This window comes from Ursus americanus, chromosome 36 (genome assembly GCF_024610735.1).
Source record: "Ursus americanus isolate L20-20 chromosome 36, mUrsAme1.1.p, whole genome shotgun sequence".
NCBI classification, from domain to species: domain Eukaryota; kingdom Metazoa; phylum Chordata; class Mammalia; order Carnivora; family Ursidae; genus Ursus; species Ursus americanus.
In genome coordinates this window covers 5,610,298-5,627,405 of record NC_142162.1, presented here as the reverse complement: position 1 = coordinate 5,627,405, position 17,108 = coordinate 5,610,298, and the positions used below count along the sequence as shown (strand labels likewise).

At 39.4% G+C, this 17,108-nt stretch overlaps 1 protein-coding gene across 6 annotated transcripts in view; it reads left to right on the top strand.

The window, feature by feature from the left end:
- Positions 1-16,699, top strand: part of ATP8B4 (ATPase phospholipid transporting 8B4 (putative)) — a 246,914-nt gene extending 230,215 nt beyond the window's left edge. For 4 of the 6 annotated variants that reach the window (XM_087859264.1, XM_045812103.2, XM_087859263.1 and 1 more), the window contains 4 exons: positions 497-742; positions 9,373-9,511; positions 12,688-12,818; positions 14,489-16,699. In XM_087859264.1, coding sequence (XP_087715390.1) covers positions 497-742; positions 9,373-9,511; positions 12,688-12,818; positions 14,489-14,770 — 798 coding nt within the window. In that variant the 3' untranslated portion in view covers positions 14,771-16,699. The remainder of the gene's footprint in view (positions 1-496; positions 743-9,372; positions 9,512-12,687; positions 12,819-14,488) is intronic. The other 2 variants (XM_087859266.1, XM_045812106.2) reach the window with 2 other exon arrangements.
- The last annotated feature ends 409 nt before the right edge of the window (positions 16,700-17,108 follow it).

The window sequence follows — 17,108 nt, the reverse complement described above, 5'->3', positions numbered from 1 at the left end:
CCCACTTGCAATTTCCCCCTTTCCCTGTTCCCCTTCTACTCTCCCTCCTCTCGCAGTTAGGAACTCAGTCAGATTGGCCAAGTCCTACTCTGCAGCTCTCTGCTGCCATCTCCTGCCCGCTACCCTCACAGCCTTGGCAATTAATCCCTGGGCCCCATTGGCTGCGTGTGATACACTAGAATTCTGGGAGCATGAATGCAGCTGCATGAGAGTAGAGGAAAGAAACTTCATTCTGAAGCCAAGGATCTGGGTGCAAATTCTGGTTCTGTTCTAAGAGCTGTATGTTCTCTCATGAGTCTCTCTTGGAGACTCAAGTTCCTCTTCAGTAAACCTGGGATCATTGATTATCTTCTCAGTTATCATGGGAATGAAAACAAGCTAATGAATAGTGTTTATTAGGGTATGCTCAGCCATGCACTTGCTGGTTCCTGAGATGGGGCATTGAGGGCCTTTCCGATTTCTCAAGCCTCCCCCACTGAAGTAACTTTGTTGACAGGATGTGAGTGACCAGAGCAGCATGGACTATCCCCAGCTCTACGAACCTGGACAGCTGAACCTACTGTTTAACAAGCGTAAATTTTTCATCTGCATGGCACATGGCATCTACACCTCACTGGCCCTTTTCTTCATCCCCTATGGAGCCTTTCACAACGTGGCCGGCGAAGATGGGCAGCACATAGCTGACTACCAGTCTTTTGCAGTCACCATGGCTACATCATTGGTCATTGTGGTCAGTGTGCAGGTAACCCTGTTGCTGAAAATGTCTTAACTTGATGGCTTTACAGCTTTTAAAATTCATTTTCACTGTTGACTGATATTGTCTACTTGTTGGGGCAAATCATCATCATCATCATCATCATCATCATCATCATCCTAAAGGAATCCTGGGGTTTTCTTTTTAACTACACATTTCAAGATGAAAACAGAAAGCTTTAATGTAGATGACCGGATGTGGGAGATTAGCATTCAGTGTCTGTAACCTCTGTGTTGTAGAAACCTCACAACTAATTACTTCTTGGGGATGAGTATCATATATATAGAAAAATGATTATACTATTGCCTCTTTCTTGGGTTTGAAAAAGTTTTCCAATGATAGCAGAAACTTTCCCATGATTTCTATCACTTAATAACTTCCAGGCTTTAAAGCGAGATTTAAAATTCATTTGGCAATACATATCTGTGAAATTATTCGTGGTTCAGTGTTATATTTTGGCATATCTGAACCTTAAAATCAGAGAAGCTCTTCTGGTGGAAATGATTTTTGATGATCCGTTGACCTCACTGGGCATCTTGAGTAGTTCTATTTCCTTTTTAATGCAAATGGTGGACAAAGCCATTCGGTATTGAGTTAGAGGTCACAAAAGCTTTCCTATCCATTAAAATCTGTATCTCCAGATGGATATGGTAAGCAAAGTGACCTGTTTTTTTTTTGTTTTCTTTTGCTTGTTTTCTTTTTTTTAGGGAGCGAATATCAATCGAGGGCTTGATTTTTAGAGTTTAAATTGCCTTTGGTCAGTCCTTTTTCTATCCTAGAAACAATCTTTTTTTACAAATCTTAGCGGCTCATTTCCAACAAAGAATCTCATTAAACCCCCGACTTTCTCTTCATGACTCAAAAATAAACATTACATTAAATGAACCAAATGTAAACGTATTGCTTTTAAAGGACATCTCTGCCATTCCTTGGTCCATCTGAGTGACTATTATTAAATCGATACCAAAGCCATCCAACACTTGACATCTTGGGAATTCATAATTCAGAATCAGATAGGTAGCATCCAAAAACAGAACCAGATTTCTCCACTCAGAAAGTTCTGTTTTTCTCTGTTACAACTAAATCATGCTGTTGCTTTGCAAACCCTCCGTGGCTAGTTCTCCTATGTTCAGTTCTATGGCGGAGAGGAAAATAGTGGAGTGACTCGGAAGTATCTGGCATTGCTAAGACATTCATCATGGTAGTCTATTACTGGAACAGGTGTATATCACCTCACAAGAAGCTATTGTTCCATCTTTTCTTATAGTTCTTGCCACTCTACTGGACACTCCAACCTGTTTTGTTTTGTGCCTTTTGATCATTGAGCAGACTCTGTGTGTACTCTTACATTTCTAGCCTAGAGAAGTAGGTGATTTACTCCTTGACACGAGGGCACATTTCCAGTTCTCTGGATTCTCTTCCTGAAGGGAAGGACAGTTGTGGGACATCTCTTTAGTGGTAACAGCTTATTTACCAGGTCAGGCTTGTTAATTGGTACTCCAAGAGATCACTTAAAGGTAGTAACTGAGATAAGAGGTCAATATCTAAAGTAAAAAGCAAATGGGAAATATTCTTCAAACTGTCATTAACACCATCTGCTACATAAGTAAGGATAAAAAAATTACCTGGAATAGGTATGAGAGGCATTGCATGTTTAGTGAAACTATTTTTCATAATCAATTCTACAATTTTTGGTTAACATTATCTATTTAAAAAAAGCTTGTTGATATTCCTATATATCTTTTTTGTTTTTCCTCGTCCATAATTTATTCTTTATATGCTATCATAGCAAGGCCAGTGCTGTGTTTTTATGTTGATTTTAGATTTGGAAGTTCTTTTCCCCATAAAGTGCACAGTTCCTATTGGATGTCATAGTTACATTTCTCTTTTTTCACAAATTGAGAGACCACAGACACAATTCTATCTTAAAAATATTGTTTATTCACAAAAAAAGACAGAGTTTTATGTTCTGTCGTTTGGAGTTTTCAAAATAAACAATTCAAAATTTCTGACCTTTGATATCAGGGTTTTATAAAAATGATACCTGTACTTCCTCAGAGGGGATTCTTCCTTAGGACCCAAGGTAACCATTGCTCCATCATTCGAGATGTTATGGGTGGGGCTATCTGGGTCTGTTTGATTCAGACCAAGATCCATTCTCTGCCTACTGTCTCCTCTAGGGAAACCATGGTCCTACCCACCTAGCTTTCCTCTAACGTTAACATCACCATCTTATGTAACCACTGTGAAATTGTCAAAACTATGAAATTAGCATTGATGCAATACTATTAACTGAACTACAAACTTGACTCACGTTTCCCCAGTTTCTCCATTACTGACCGTTTTCTGTTCCCGGATCCTACAGTGCACTTAGTTGTAATGTCTCCTCAGTCTCCTGTAGTCAACTTTCTACAATCTTTCCTTGTCTCTCATGGCCTTGACACTTTTGAATAACAGTGGTCAGGTACTTTGGAGAATGTTTCTGGATTTGTCTGATGTTTTCTTAGAAATAGACTGAGATTATGGATTTGGGGGAAGAATCACAAAGAGGTGATATGCCTTCTTGTCACATCCTATCAGGGAGCATGTGATATCAGCGTGACTTATTACTGGTGATGGTGACCTTGGTTACTCGTTAGGATGATGTTTTTCAGGTTTCTCCATTGTAAACTATGTTTCCCTTTTCATACTCTATTCATTAGAAATGAGTCACTAAATCCAGCCCAGTCCGTTCAAGGGGAGAATTAACTCTATTTCTTAGCAGAATTTCAAAGAATTGGCTGTCATATGTTAGTAACAGTATAATTAAAGTCGATATGTCAAACTGGAGCCCAAGATTTGCCCAAGATCACATAGTGACTACATTGCAGGTTTAGGACTAGGATCCAGTAGTCTTATTTTCTGAGTCAGTGATTTTTTATAAAGATATTTGTGAGTGTTCCATGAAAAACGTGGGGCAAGCGTTTCCTACAACACAATTATTACGGAGCCACAGGGCAGTTAGGCACACTTGAGAAGCAGTAATGCACACACACAGTTGTACTTGTGAAGATGAGGTGCTGGGTCTCACCACTGGGTGGCTGTGCCCTCCTCGCCATGTACAAGCTGATGTCCTCTAGATCTTATCCACGTACTCCTGTCCATAGATTTCTGCTCCACCTGATTTCTCCCCGCCCTCACCCATACCCCCTGCCATTAATTCTGAGTGCCAGAGGGTCCTGAAACAGCCGGGAGACTGAGGACATTTTTGGCAAGAGAACAAGGTAGGAGAGATCTCGGCTAGAGATGGAGGTCTGGAAGCAGAGTAGGTGTGAGCGAGAATGTTTCCAAGTTGTGGCATGCTTTGTTTCTGCTATACTCCAACTTAAACTGCAGTGTCAGACACAAATCAGTTTTTGTTGAATGGATGTAAGGGCAGGGAGATATGAAGAGAGAGATTAAAGTTGAGCAAAGGAAGTGAGAAGAATTTGATTGAGGTACACAATTATCCCTCCTGTCTTAGATACATGCCCATCTTACCCCTTACCAAAGCAGGCCTGTCCTTGGTGGGAGCCTTCAGAAACCTGTGTCATCATCACTACTATGAATGATAACATGAATTGTACTTAATTCTCTCAGTGCCACCATGCAATAGGTATTGTTGTCCCCTTTTACAGATGAAGCTCAGAGAGGTTAAGTGAGTTGCCTGAGGTCACAAAGTGAGTCCCAGATCCAGGATTGGAACCCAGACCTTTCTGACTCCATTGTTGTCCGGGACAAAGTCTTTTATTCTACAGTAAGAGTGGTTAAAATGCAAATTTTTAGGATGTATGAGAACAAAGATGAGACTGAACATAAAAGAAGATATAAGATACTTTCTTGTCTGTATAGAAGAATAAGGAGGGGGGGAGGAAGAGAAAGAAAAGAGAAAAAGGGGGAAAAAAAAGAGAAAGAAAGAGGGAAAGAGAGAAAGAAAAGAAAGAAAAGCAAACAGTGCTAAAGCTAGAAGCATGGGGTTTGGAGAAAAGAGAATCTCTGAAAGAATAAAGAGGAGAGGTTGGAGTTACCGAAAGCACACTTGGCCCACTTGTCTCTGTCGGGGTTTCTGATTTTCAGAGCAACAACAGCCCCCATTAATGGAGCATTTACTATGCAAATGAATTATTTCTCAGATAATCCCATTCTCTCATTTAATCCTCTTCACAGTCCTCTGAAACATAAATACTATTACTGTAGATAAGAAAATAGCCTTGTTACATTTTAAATCACACAGAACGTGGCAGGCCGGCATTTGAACCCAGATCCGATCTCAGGTCCCCAACTCCAAGTCCATGTGGACCTCCCTTCTTTATAGGGAGAAGTGGGAGCTACAGGGAACTCATGGTCCACCTCTGTCTCCCACAAGGGAACACGGAGGACACCAATACCACCCTTGACTGAAGTGGGAGAGAGACTGTCAACAGATGATAAACACATAGGTTATCCAATGTGAAAACTTGAAGTTACTGTCGTTTTAGTCTTCCGCTTATTTTTATTTCTCAGAAGCCCTGAAAATGTCTGCTTTACCCTAGAATTCTCAGACCTGAGCTCATAAATGTTTATAGCCATGAAAACTCCGCAATTTTGGCTTCAATCAGAAACTTCTGTCTTTAATATATAGAATAATAAGTTTCAGGAGTTTTGTGAATAAGCTCACTCTGACAGCGGCATTAATATCCTTTCCTCGCTGTCTAAGCTTGACTTGTCATTGGGGTAACAACCCCCATGAAATTTCCATGGTCTATAATTACAGTTATAAATCTTATGTGTCTGCTGATGCTATAGGCCAAGCTCTAGCGGTCTCTATTTTTTTTTTAATATCAGGTTATTTTTTCGTTGTTGTTATTTGAATTATATAATGCTCCTTTTAACATTTCAGACACTATAGAAGTGTTTAAAATAAAATGAACCACCTTCTTTTTTTCTTTTCCATATTCCCCTGGTTAACTACCATTACGATTACTGTAGCTTAACTCCTTCCATATTTTTTCTTTGCTTTGGGACACACACATATGTATTCAAGAAAAAGGGAGCATAGCTAGCATATTATTCTGAAATATGCTTTTCTTACTTAACAAGATGGTCTGAACAGCTTTCCAAACCAGCACATTCAGATCTATCTTTCTTTTTCAGAGATGCACAGAATTTCACAATATGGATATTTATTCATCAGCCCTCTATCGATAGACATTCAGGATGTTTCTTTTGTTGCGGTTACTGAAACAATGCTACAATGCATATACTAGCATATAAATTTTATGTACTGAGATAAATTCCTAGAAATGAAATTTCTGGAGTGAGAACTAACTTTTACTGAGATGATGGATGAAGAATGGTATTTTGTTGTTTTCATTGCTAGGTCAGAAAGTATGTACATTTTAAGTGTCATTAATATTGCTATATTACTTTCCATAAAGGGTTATAGTTGCAGACAAAAGATTTATTAAAAACTATTAGGTAGCTCCAGAATCTTCAGGAGAGCAAACGAACCAGGGAGAACCAGAGCCAAGCATAGCACCTCTGGGAGCAACACCCAGCCATGTGGCTGCATCGTTGTAGTGAAAACATGATTACTACCTCTTAACAGCGTGGCTCTGATCACACTGGGGATTGGATGCCAGGTCAGCCGCAGATTTCCAGAGAACCACCATGCTTGTCAGATACTGAGAGAAGTGTATTAAAATTTTCCCTTGTAATTATGATTCTTATCAAGTTCTTGTACTTCAAGGAGATTTTACCTTATATAATTTGAGGTAATAAATATAATTTATATTATTTGCAGTGTAGTGGTTCTTGATTGTTATTTGTCCTTTATAGCTTATCTTTTTATGATAAAATGATCTTAATTAAATTTCGTTTTTTTATATTAGTTTTACTTCTGTTGCTTTTCTTAGCCTGCATATACCTGATGTATAATCTAGGCCCATCCTTTCATTTTCATTGCTTTCTTACTCTATTGGTTTTTCTCCTTTGATAAGGGAGTTAAACTCATTTTTATTATAGTAACATATATTTTATCTTGCTCCTTTCATGTTATGATTACTTTAAATTCTTTATTTCCATTTTTTCCTTTTCATACTCAGATACATTATGATTTTTAAATATCTTATTTGTCATAAATAATTTACAAGTTTTACTATTATATTCCCATTTTACTAGTGATTTCTCCCATTTTCATAGTCATTTAAATCTCTATTTCCATACTGATATACCAAAATTAAATAATAATTTATCCTTCATCAAATGTTTCACTATCTTGTCCATACCTTCTCTTGTCCACTTCCAAATTAAACAGTTTTGAAAATGTATCTACTTATTTCTCCCTCCCTGCTCCTACTCTCCTCTTGTATGTTAATAATCTAGAATTGTAGTTTCAGCATGTTATTAAATGCTCCTTTAACATATGTTTTGACTGTTGCAGATTTTTTTCTAAGTTAATACTATAGCTCATCTTCACATTATTACTCATTTAGAGCCAACTATAAATTATAAGAATCATTGCTCACCACTGTTTTTATGCTCTTTGTCTTCCACTCTTTTTTTTTTTTTTAAAGATTTTATTTATTTATTTGACAGAGAGAGAGACAGCCAGCGAGAGAGGGAACACAAGCAGGGGGAGTGGGAGAGGAAGAAGCAGGCTCACAGCAGAAGAGCCTGATGTGGGGCTCGATCCCAGATCGCCGGGATCACGCCCTGAGCCGAAGGCAGACACTCAACCGCTGTGCCACCCAGGCGCCCCGGGTGTGAGATTCTTGAATCAGAGACTTTTGCTTTAGGAACTTTGTAAATGTTGTTCCACTCTACCCAGTTTCAGTGTAGAAGTTTGATATTAGCTTGATTCTCTTTCCTTTCTAAGTAATATATTCTCTATCTGCAAGTCTATGTTCTTTGTCTTGGGGATTCACAAGCGTCACTAGAATGTAACTTCTTTCTTTAATTTTCCTAGGATTTAGAGTACCCTCTCAATCTGAAAATCTTGCTATTTGTTCACAATAGCAGAGCAGTTTTCTTCTGTCATTTCTTTGACTATTACTTCTTTCTTTTTCTCTGAGATGCTATTATTTATATGTTGGGCCCATGGATCTGTCACCTATGGATTTGCCATTCATGTCTCATATCTTTTTGCATATGGTTTCCATTTCTTCAAGTTTTTGCTCTGTGTTGTGAGATATTATTTCCATTTGTTTTTTCCAGAATATTAATTCAGTTCTCATCAGTGACTACTATTTGGTTTCTCTATTGAATTTTTAAATTCAGAAATAATGCTTTTTTCTTCCAGAATTTTTTTTCCTGTGATCTAATTGCATCCCCTTAAGAGTTCTCATTATTATTATTATTTTTTTTTTTTTTGGTTGCCGTGCTTGTCTGTCTTTTCCATTAGCTCTGCCTCAATAGGATCCACCTATTCTCTTTTCTTTCTTTTCTTTTCTTTTCCTTTCTTTTTTCTGTCAAGCCCTCTTTAATTGGTTGTGGCTTTTCTACTCATACCCCACAGGTCAGGCTATTGGTGTCTCTCGATGGTGATGAATTGACAGGTGGAAGGTACAGTTGAAGATTTTGGCCTGATGTCTTGGCAGCCAAATCAACTGGAACACCAGCATCTCTTTGCTGAGGATGAATGGCAGGGCTCTCTGTTCTCAGGCCTCTTGAGAGAAAAAAAACTGTCCTTTTATAACCCCTGCAGTTTATATCCAAGGCTGCCAATATCTTTTTAATGGGGCAAGATTTTAAAAAACAGTAAACTTCAAGTGGGAAGAGAAAGTATGTCTCCATATGCAGAGAAGGGTCTATTTACTGTGTAAGTAGGAACCCCTCAAGCAGGTGAGAAATCTGTGGTCTTAAAGGAGTCTGTGCTAGAAATGCAAACCTTCACTTGGACCACTTGGAGCCTTGGAGATGCAAATAACATTGCCAGAACCTACTTGTTTTTCTCTGAAAACTCAGGGCTCAGATTTGCCAGTGACTTCCTTGATTCCCTGATAGCAGGCTGTTTTTGTAGCTCTGTTGCCACAACAAGTTATTGGAAGAGAGAAGAGCTTGTGAACATGCTCCCAGGTCACCTTAAATCCTCGCTTCTGAAGTTTACAACAAAAGAAGATTAAGGATTTTCTTTGTTATCAATTAAATTAAGAAAAAGCATCATCAAAATGAGTTAGGATATTGATGTGAAACAGATTATGCCCATGTAAAATAGTCACGTGAAAATTTATGTACAGATTATAGAATGTTGCAGTTGCTCCCTGCTGAAGATTTCTTTTCCAACAGAAATGCTTTAAGAGCAATTTAGAACGTAACTTTGAAATTAGAAATCATTGTGTTTTCTTATTTCTCATGTACAAGAAGATTAACATTTTGTCTCCTGAACTGATTCAACCTTAAGCAGCTATAGTGGCTTGCAGATATACGTTCTCAAGTCAGGTGTCTACCAGAACTGTCAGGTCAGTTCCCAGTGCTGTGCAGAAAGTAGGAGTGCCTGTGGCTGGCTGGTAGGTAGACAGGTACAGCCATCTCTTCACAGAGCAGTCCTGGGGAAACATCGCTCGGTAAAATGATACCCTTTTAATCCTCAAAGACCTCTTTGCATTTGACTCCATTTACAGATAGCTTTGGATACCAGTTACTGGACTGTCATTAATCATGTCTTCATCTGGGGCAGCGTTGCCACTTACTTCTCCATTTTATTTACAATGCACAGTAATGGCATCTTTGGCATGTTCCCAAACCAGTTTCCATTTGTTGGTAAGTTGAGTCCTATTATCTATGGGGCCTAGTGTCATGCTGTCATTTATTTGTCTTTGTAATTTATTTTCTGTGTTGGGTGGGACTAGGGATGACTAATAATCTTTGCTCTAGGAATGGATTGAGCCAGGCATCTGAAGGATTTCAGGATTGAAAAGAGCTCCGAAAGATTAGTTTCTGCTGTCCCCGTCAGATGTAGAAGAATCACTATGATAGCTGCTTACGGGTTCCCAACAGCCCAAATATAATAGATTGTCCCTTTGCAAACAAGAGGCCTAGCACATATATCAGGGCTACCTGAAGGCCTGTTAAAAAAAAAAAAAAAAGTTCGTGTATAATAGAGGGAGGAGAAAGAAATCTTAGGCTCTTCCTTTTATCCCACATTATCACCACTATCACTGCCAAAGTTCACCTGTGTAACTTACATTTAGATAGGAAAGAAATGATGTATAATTTTGAGCAGTCTAAGAATTGCTGGCCATTAGTCCATAGGCACAAAGAGTAGCCTCTGTACTTAGACAGCCAGGGTTCAGGTGTCAGCTCTGCCACTTAAATGCTGGGTGAACTTGGGCAGATTTCTTTTTTTTTTTTTTTTCATGCCTTGATGTCTTAAATTCTAAACTGGAGATATTAATAGTTTCTATTTTCATAGGAAATATGAAGGTTACAGGAGACAATGCATGTAAAATCCTCAGCATGTAGCCTGGTACATTGTGCTTTTTCAGTAAATGGTAACCATAATAATGGTGATGACGAAGATGATGACGATGGTTCAAGCTGATGTGTCTTGGTTACTGGTTGGGAACACTGCAGGGTGATTTGAACAGCAGACAGGTAGCACAGGAACTCCAAAAATACCTTAAAGCCCTGAGATTCTATAATACCCTAAAGAGTGTGCTTCTGCCCTATGTATGGAGTATACTACCGTCATAGTCCACATTTCAGAATGATTCCCACAGGGCCACTGAGCTCTACTACGGAATGAGGCTATTAATGTACTTCCTCAGAAGTTTTAGAAATCTCTGGTTTGTGTGAGATAAGTTGGTAACAGTGATGTTTCTCAGTTCATCCCAGCAAACTGGAAAAGAGAGATGCACCCTGTCAGCCTTCTTGAGCTTAATCTGGTGAGACTGACATTTGCATCCGCTGGTTGAGGAATGCAGTCTAAGAAATCCAGAAAAATAATTCTTAGAGAACTGATTCATGTAGAAGGCAAAATAAGAGCAACTATAGGGTTATACATTTCCACTGATGCAAAGACACCTGGAATTACAATTCCAGTTAAATGCACACATATACTTAATAATGTTGCTCTTCATCTTTTTTGTTTGTTTTTTTGTTTTTTTAAATCAATGCACAGAAATGAGTTGCATTTCTTTTTTTTTTTTTAAAGATTTTATTTATTTATTTGACAGAGATAGAGACAGCCAGCGAGAGAGGGAACACAAGCAGGGGGAGTGGGAGAGGAAGAAGCAGGCTCATAGCGGAAGAGCCTGATGTGGGGCTCGATCCCATAACGCCGGGATCACGCCCTGAGCCGAAGGCAGACGCTTAACCGCTGTGCCACCCAGGCGCCCCAGCTCTTCATCTTTTGCCTCGTTTTGCATGTACATGGAAATCTTTAAATTGCACCACTCTTACTTAATATGTAACATTAATACTTTGTTTGCCAAAGGATTGCATCCATGTAGAAACATGATGGTTATGAATAAGAATAAGCATATTATGAAAGAAAGACATTTAACTACTTCTAGGGGTTTTTTTTTTCCTTTTTTCTTTTTCTTTTCTTCCTTTCTTCTTCTTCTTCTTTTTTTTTTTTCTTTTGGATGCCAAATCTGAAAGTTCAGTGCATTGACAAGAAGACTTCTAGTCCTAAGAGAGCATTTTAGCACGCATAATGAGACTGGAATGCCTCAACTGGAGAAAGTAGTTTGTGTGGGGACCACTCTCTCCAGCTAAGCACATGCCATTCCAGGAATTAATTACTGAGCTCCAATGAGACTTCTCAAAAGTTAGATCAACATTGGGGTTTAAGAAACAAAATTTTCCTTAGTAGCCAGCAGCAAGGAGGAGTGCGGTTTTAAAGTGAAGTTTGTTTTCCCAGCCATGCCTGGGGGTACTAAGCTTCAGGAGCTCAAAGAGACATTTAATTTATTGAGTCAAGTTTGTTTCTGCCCAGGCAACTGTAATCTGCTGCTCTTGGTAGGCAGATTCTATCCTCCAAAGCCAGAAAATGCAGACATACCAATCAGTAGCCAAGCCCTTATACCCAAAACACACTCAAATGGTGTTAACACTTTAGCTTCCGGAGAGGGGACGTGGATAATTGGAGGTATTGCGGCAAATCCCTAGCAAACCGACAGGGACGAAAGTTTATTTTGGTGATATAAACAGGGTTGACATGTTCCTGTAGAATTTGTCTGTCTGCTTAACTGACCGTTATTGCTTTGCTTAAACAAACATCTCAGTATATGAGGTGTGAGTATAAAGCGAGGAAACCGGCTTAGACTTGGGAATGAGTTTCACCACCGTCTTGCACTAGCATGTTCTATGGCTGCATCAGCAGTCTGTCAGTGAGAGGAATGCTCTTTTCACAAACCCAGGAGCATCTCTGATCTCCTTGGAACCTGAGTTCTTCATAACCCCGTGAATATCAGAGGGATCAGCAAGTCCCTCTGGGGCTGCTGCCTGAGTTGTAAACGTTGGCCCTATATTAGGTAAAGCTCTCCTTTTATGGCATAGCCAGTCCCCAGGGCTATTGAGATTGTACCTGCACCCCAGACATATACTATATCATTTTGATATGGCAGTTTATTCAAGAGTCTATAAGAGCAAGTGTGCCTTTTAAAAATAATGGCTGCTTTGTAGTCAAGAGGTCTTGAGCCTCCATGAGAGAATTCTACTTCATGAGTGAAGCTGGACTGAGTCTCGATCAGAGAACACGTGGCTCTGATCGGCTATCTCCAAGCGATCGGGCCATGAAGCAGCTCCCAAGGGTGGTGATCATACCACTCCTGCCTTCTCATCACTCCTGAACATACTCTATATGAGGGAAGACACCTAGTGGTTCTTCCTAGGTAGCCCAAACCTCACCATTTCAAAAAAAAGACCTTATGGACCTTACTTAATACTTCAGTATATTTTGTATAATTATGTATATTTTTCCTTAATAATAGGAAATGCACGACATTCTTTGACCCAGAAGTGCATCTGGCTTGTTATCCTCTTAACAACAGTGGCTTCAGTTGTGCCTGTGGTGGTACTCAGATTTTTGAAGATGGATTTATGCCCAACCCTGAGTGACCGGGTATGTTGCAGTGCTGATAAGTACTTGAAGGGCAGATTCTTGGTTCTTGGACTCATGTGCTTCTCTGCCTGATTTGGAAGCCCAGGAAAGGGCTAATGAACTTCTCACTGGAAACAGCCATAGGCATACAGCATCACATACCAGTAGATGAACTGCCCACATCTGAATGTAGTAGCTTTGTGAATGTTAATGAAGATAAATGTCTAGACTAAACGTAGGTGGGGAGTCATGAATTACAAGTTAAGATGGGTGTTTCTAAACGTTGACTTTAAAAAAAGAAGCTGGTAGCATTTTGGACAACTATTCTAAGGCCAAGGCAAACTAAAGGAAAGTTACTGACCTGGGGGCAAGTGAAGGATGGAGTAAAAGAGAGACCAGCCAGGTATGAGGTGACGGGACTCAGTTTTTGTAGAATTGTGATAGTAGATTCAGAAACATAAGGAGACGCTACCTTCTGAACAGATTAAGAAAGCGAAGAGGAACATGATGACTGGATTGAAAAATATAAAGTTGAAAGGAAAATAGAACAGATTGTAGAAATTCTTAAGCCAAGGGACTAACAGCACGTATTCTATGAGAAGAATAGCAGAAGCAAGACAATGCCAAGTTAGGTCAGGAACCAGATAGAAAGAGAAAAGAAGAAAGAAAGGGGAGATATACATCTGTAGTCACACCATGAGAAGGGGCAAACACTGGTAGGTGAGTGGTCAGGCCAATGTCACTGACAGGAACCGAGGCAAAACTTCCCTTACCAGGTTATCCTCCATATTCCGAGGCCAAAGCATGTGAAGATTCCTTCTGAAATGATTCATAGGTTCCCCTGTTAGATCTGTGCTTCCCCTTTGGCTCCGTGAGCTCATACTGATGGAAACCCAGAAAATGATGGATGAGCTGAAGGAAGGAAGATGATGTTCATTTCTTCCAGTATGTGGTCACGTCATGATCTTCTGCCTTTAATGGCTTTCTCCTGACATGAAATCAGACTCTAAGAGATCAGCCGAATCAGAGAACAAAGCGGCTTGCACCAAACCTCGGATATTTTTCTCCTCATCTTTACAGGGAAAGGAAAGAAACATTGGAAACCCACCCAAGTGATGTTGAGTTCTTCAAAAGGCTGCAAAAAACCGCAAAATAACAACAACAAAATCCAAAAGAAATCAAAACCCTGAAAACCTCATGATATACTAACCTACCACAAGAGTTAGGAATTTCTGAGTCTCATTTTCTAAATTTTCTTAGTCCGGTTCCTAATGACTATTAGATCTTGAGAATTTCCCTTAAGAGGGAAAAGGCCTATTTGGGGGGAATGGGACTATAGATGATTATACTGACCGTGTTTGGATGCTGCGTGTTAGAAAAGCCTTCTGTACAAAAGTATGTTCCTATTCATTTAAGATGTATGTATAAGATGGACACAGTAATGAAACTTGTCTTAACACTTCTTGCTTATTTAATAGTCGCTTAGTAGAAATAAAAACTGACCAGTGCCCAGTGTAATCTTTTGGGTGGAAAATTTCTTTATTTTTTGGTGAAACATTTCCTTTTACAATGAAGGTATTTTATTATTGTTGCTGTTTCTACTGAAAGAGCTTTCTCTTCATAAATTGGCCCGGGGCCTGGAATCTGTCATTTGGACGCATCATCTCACTCTGGGTGTCTTTCCTTTCCAGATCCGTCAGAGGCAAAAGGCTCAAAAGAAGGCAAGGCCCTTACATAGTCGAAGGCCTCAGACTCGCAGGTCAAGCTCAAGAAGATCTGGATATGCTTTTGCTCACCAAGAGGGCTACGGAGAGCTTATCACATCTGGAAAAAATATGCGAGCTAAAAATCCACCCCTAACATCAGGGTTGGAAAAGACACTGTATAATAGCACTAGCTGGATTGAAAATTTCTGTAAGAAAACCACAGACACAGTGAGCAGCTTTAGCCAGGATAAGACAGTGAAACTGTGAGTCAAGATGAATTCGAACCACATAGTGACTTTTCAGCTGAAGCTGAAATTTAGCTGGCTCCAGAGTTTGGGATCGGGGGTTGGGGTGGGGCAGATTGCCTCACTTAATTTAAATCTGTGGCAGACAGCTGCCAGTGCCCACCAAATAGGGGTGCACTATATGGGAAACCAGGCCAGATGGTCACTGTCTAAATCGTGATTTGCTGGGCAAAGGCCTCACAATACAAGCAGAAGTTTTCATCAACCTAGATACCAACTAACTTAAACTTTAGAATCTTATTTATGGAGAAAAACTTATAAATCTGCATATACATTGAATGGATCTTCAAGTGGATAAAAGGGTGCATTCCGAAGGTATACATCCCAGCTGTGAAAAGCACGCTTGTTGACAGATAAACACATGTAAGATCAACCTTTCCCAAGATACATTTTTAAGATGTACAACATATGCTACGGTGCTTTCAGACTAAGAGCAGCTCGTGACTCTTTAGTCTTCATATCTACATACCTGTGCGTTTACCCAGGACAACACATCACCTTCATGGCCTGAAGACTAGAAAAACATGTCGGTGTTCCTCATTTCTTTACTGGTCTAAAGACAAAGTAAATTGGAGCATCTTAACAGTGGGATAAGCTGGGAATTTGGTGAAATGTATTCACAAAGCTCTCAGGGACATGCTCATGAAATGTCCAAGAGAGGTTCTCTATTAAGTATTCCAAACACTTTTCAATGACTTTTGTAACAACCTCAGTAGTAATTTACCTTGCATCGTCCAGAACCATTAATGAAACCAGCATAGCATCGGAATTTCATACTTTCATGATAATATTCCAAGTAGTGTATGGGTAAATAAATATTTCCAATTTTAAAAAGTTTAGGTTTGAAACCCGACAGATTAATAAGCAACCACTTCAGTTACTATTTAAATACTCAGGCTTAGGTCTTTCATAGTTGCCTTTGATATTTAACTGTCGTGTTTATAATTCAAACATAAACATATGTAGATAAAGTTAGTTTTCTGGAGATGTTCCTGTGCAGATTTTCAGTCCACACGTGAGTCACCAGTTTAGTTCCTGTAAAGGAATTCAGATTTGTGGTCAGACTCCAGCTCTACGACTTCTTACCTCTCTAACCTCGGGCAGGTACGGTGCCTCCTCCGAGACTCACTTTCTCCTCTGTAAACGAGGATATACTACCTACCTCATGTGGTTGTTTGAGGATTATCAAAGCACAGATTCTTAAATCATTGAAAACATAATTCTCATATGAATGGAGTTCCACTTAACTTCTCATCGGAATAACAGCAATTTGAAGAGAATGTGAAGAATGGGAATGTAATCAGCAGGAAAGACCTTGATGAAATGAGATTGCAGAGTAAGATATTAAAGCTGGTTAGCATCCTACAGAGAAATAAAACTATCACCCTGCAGGTAAATTTCTCTATCAGAAAATGCAAATAAAACGTCATGATGCTTTATCAGTTTTCTGTAAGTCAACCTCCAGCTTGACGAGGTCCCTAATCTGGTCTCTGTTGAATTATTACTCAAAGTTATCTTTCCCAAGAGAGTCAGGTGGCCCTTGGGTGAGTTTGATGGATAATAATAGGCTAGCATGATATTAATAGATGACACAATCTCTTTTTTCTTTTTGTTGTTTTTGGGTTTTGTTTTGTTGGGGTTTTTTTGGTCATACTTTCCTAGTCCGGGATCATTTTTCCTGAATGGGATCAAATAAGATATATGGGAAAGACCCTAATGCAGTGTTTTAATCATGATAAATACTCAGATGTTCCCTTTCCCCACATGCCTGCATGGAGTTACCCAGATAAGCTTTCAGTTTTAAACTTGTCGTTAGTTTCACTGTGTTTGCTTGCTTTTTGTAATATTCTTGGAAGATTTGAAAACCTTCAGTAAAAGTTTTGGCACTATTGGTGTTTGATGTTGTGTGTATTCTTTACTGGGAACTCAACGGGGGAGATTTTTTGTCACATAGGTCAACTGAATTTTTTTTTTCCCTCTCCTTTACGTGCCTGAGGAAGATGTATATCATTCTTAGGATCAGAGTCAAGAATCAAATGAACTGATGATTGGACCTCTGTGTTAGGAATGGGAAAGACTAGGAATGGTCCAAGTTGGCAAGTTCAGTTCAAATTAAATAAGGCTGTTTAAAAACAGATACTGTGGGTGATTGTGAGCAAAACACATGATCAGTTTACTTTGGCCCCATGAGGTCCAAATAAGCTGCCACACCCATTACCAGATCATTCAATTCCCAGTGCCAGGGATTACTTAGAACCTGAAGATGAAGAGCCTGAGGGGTGGGCGATGATGGTGGTACA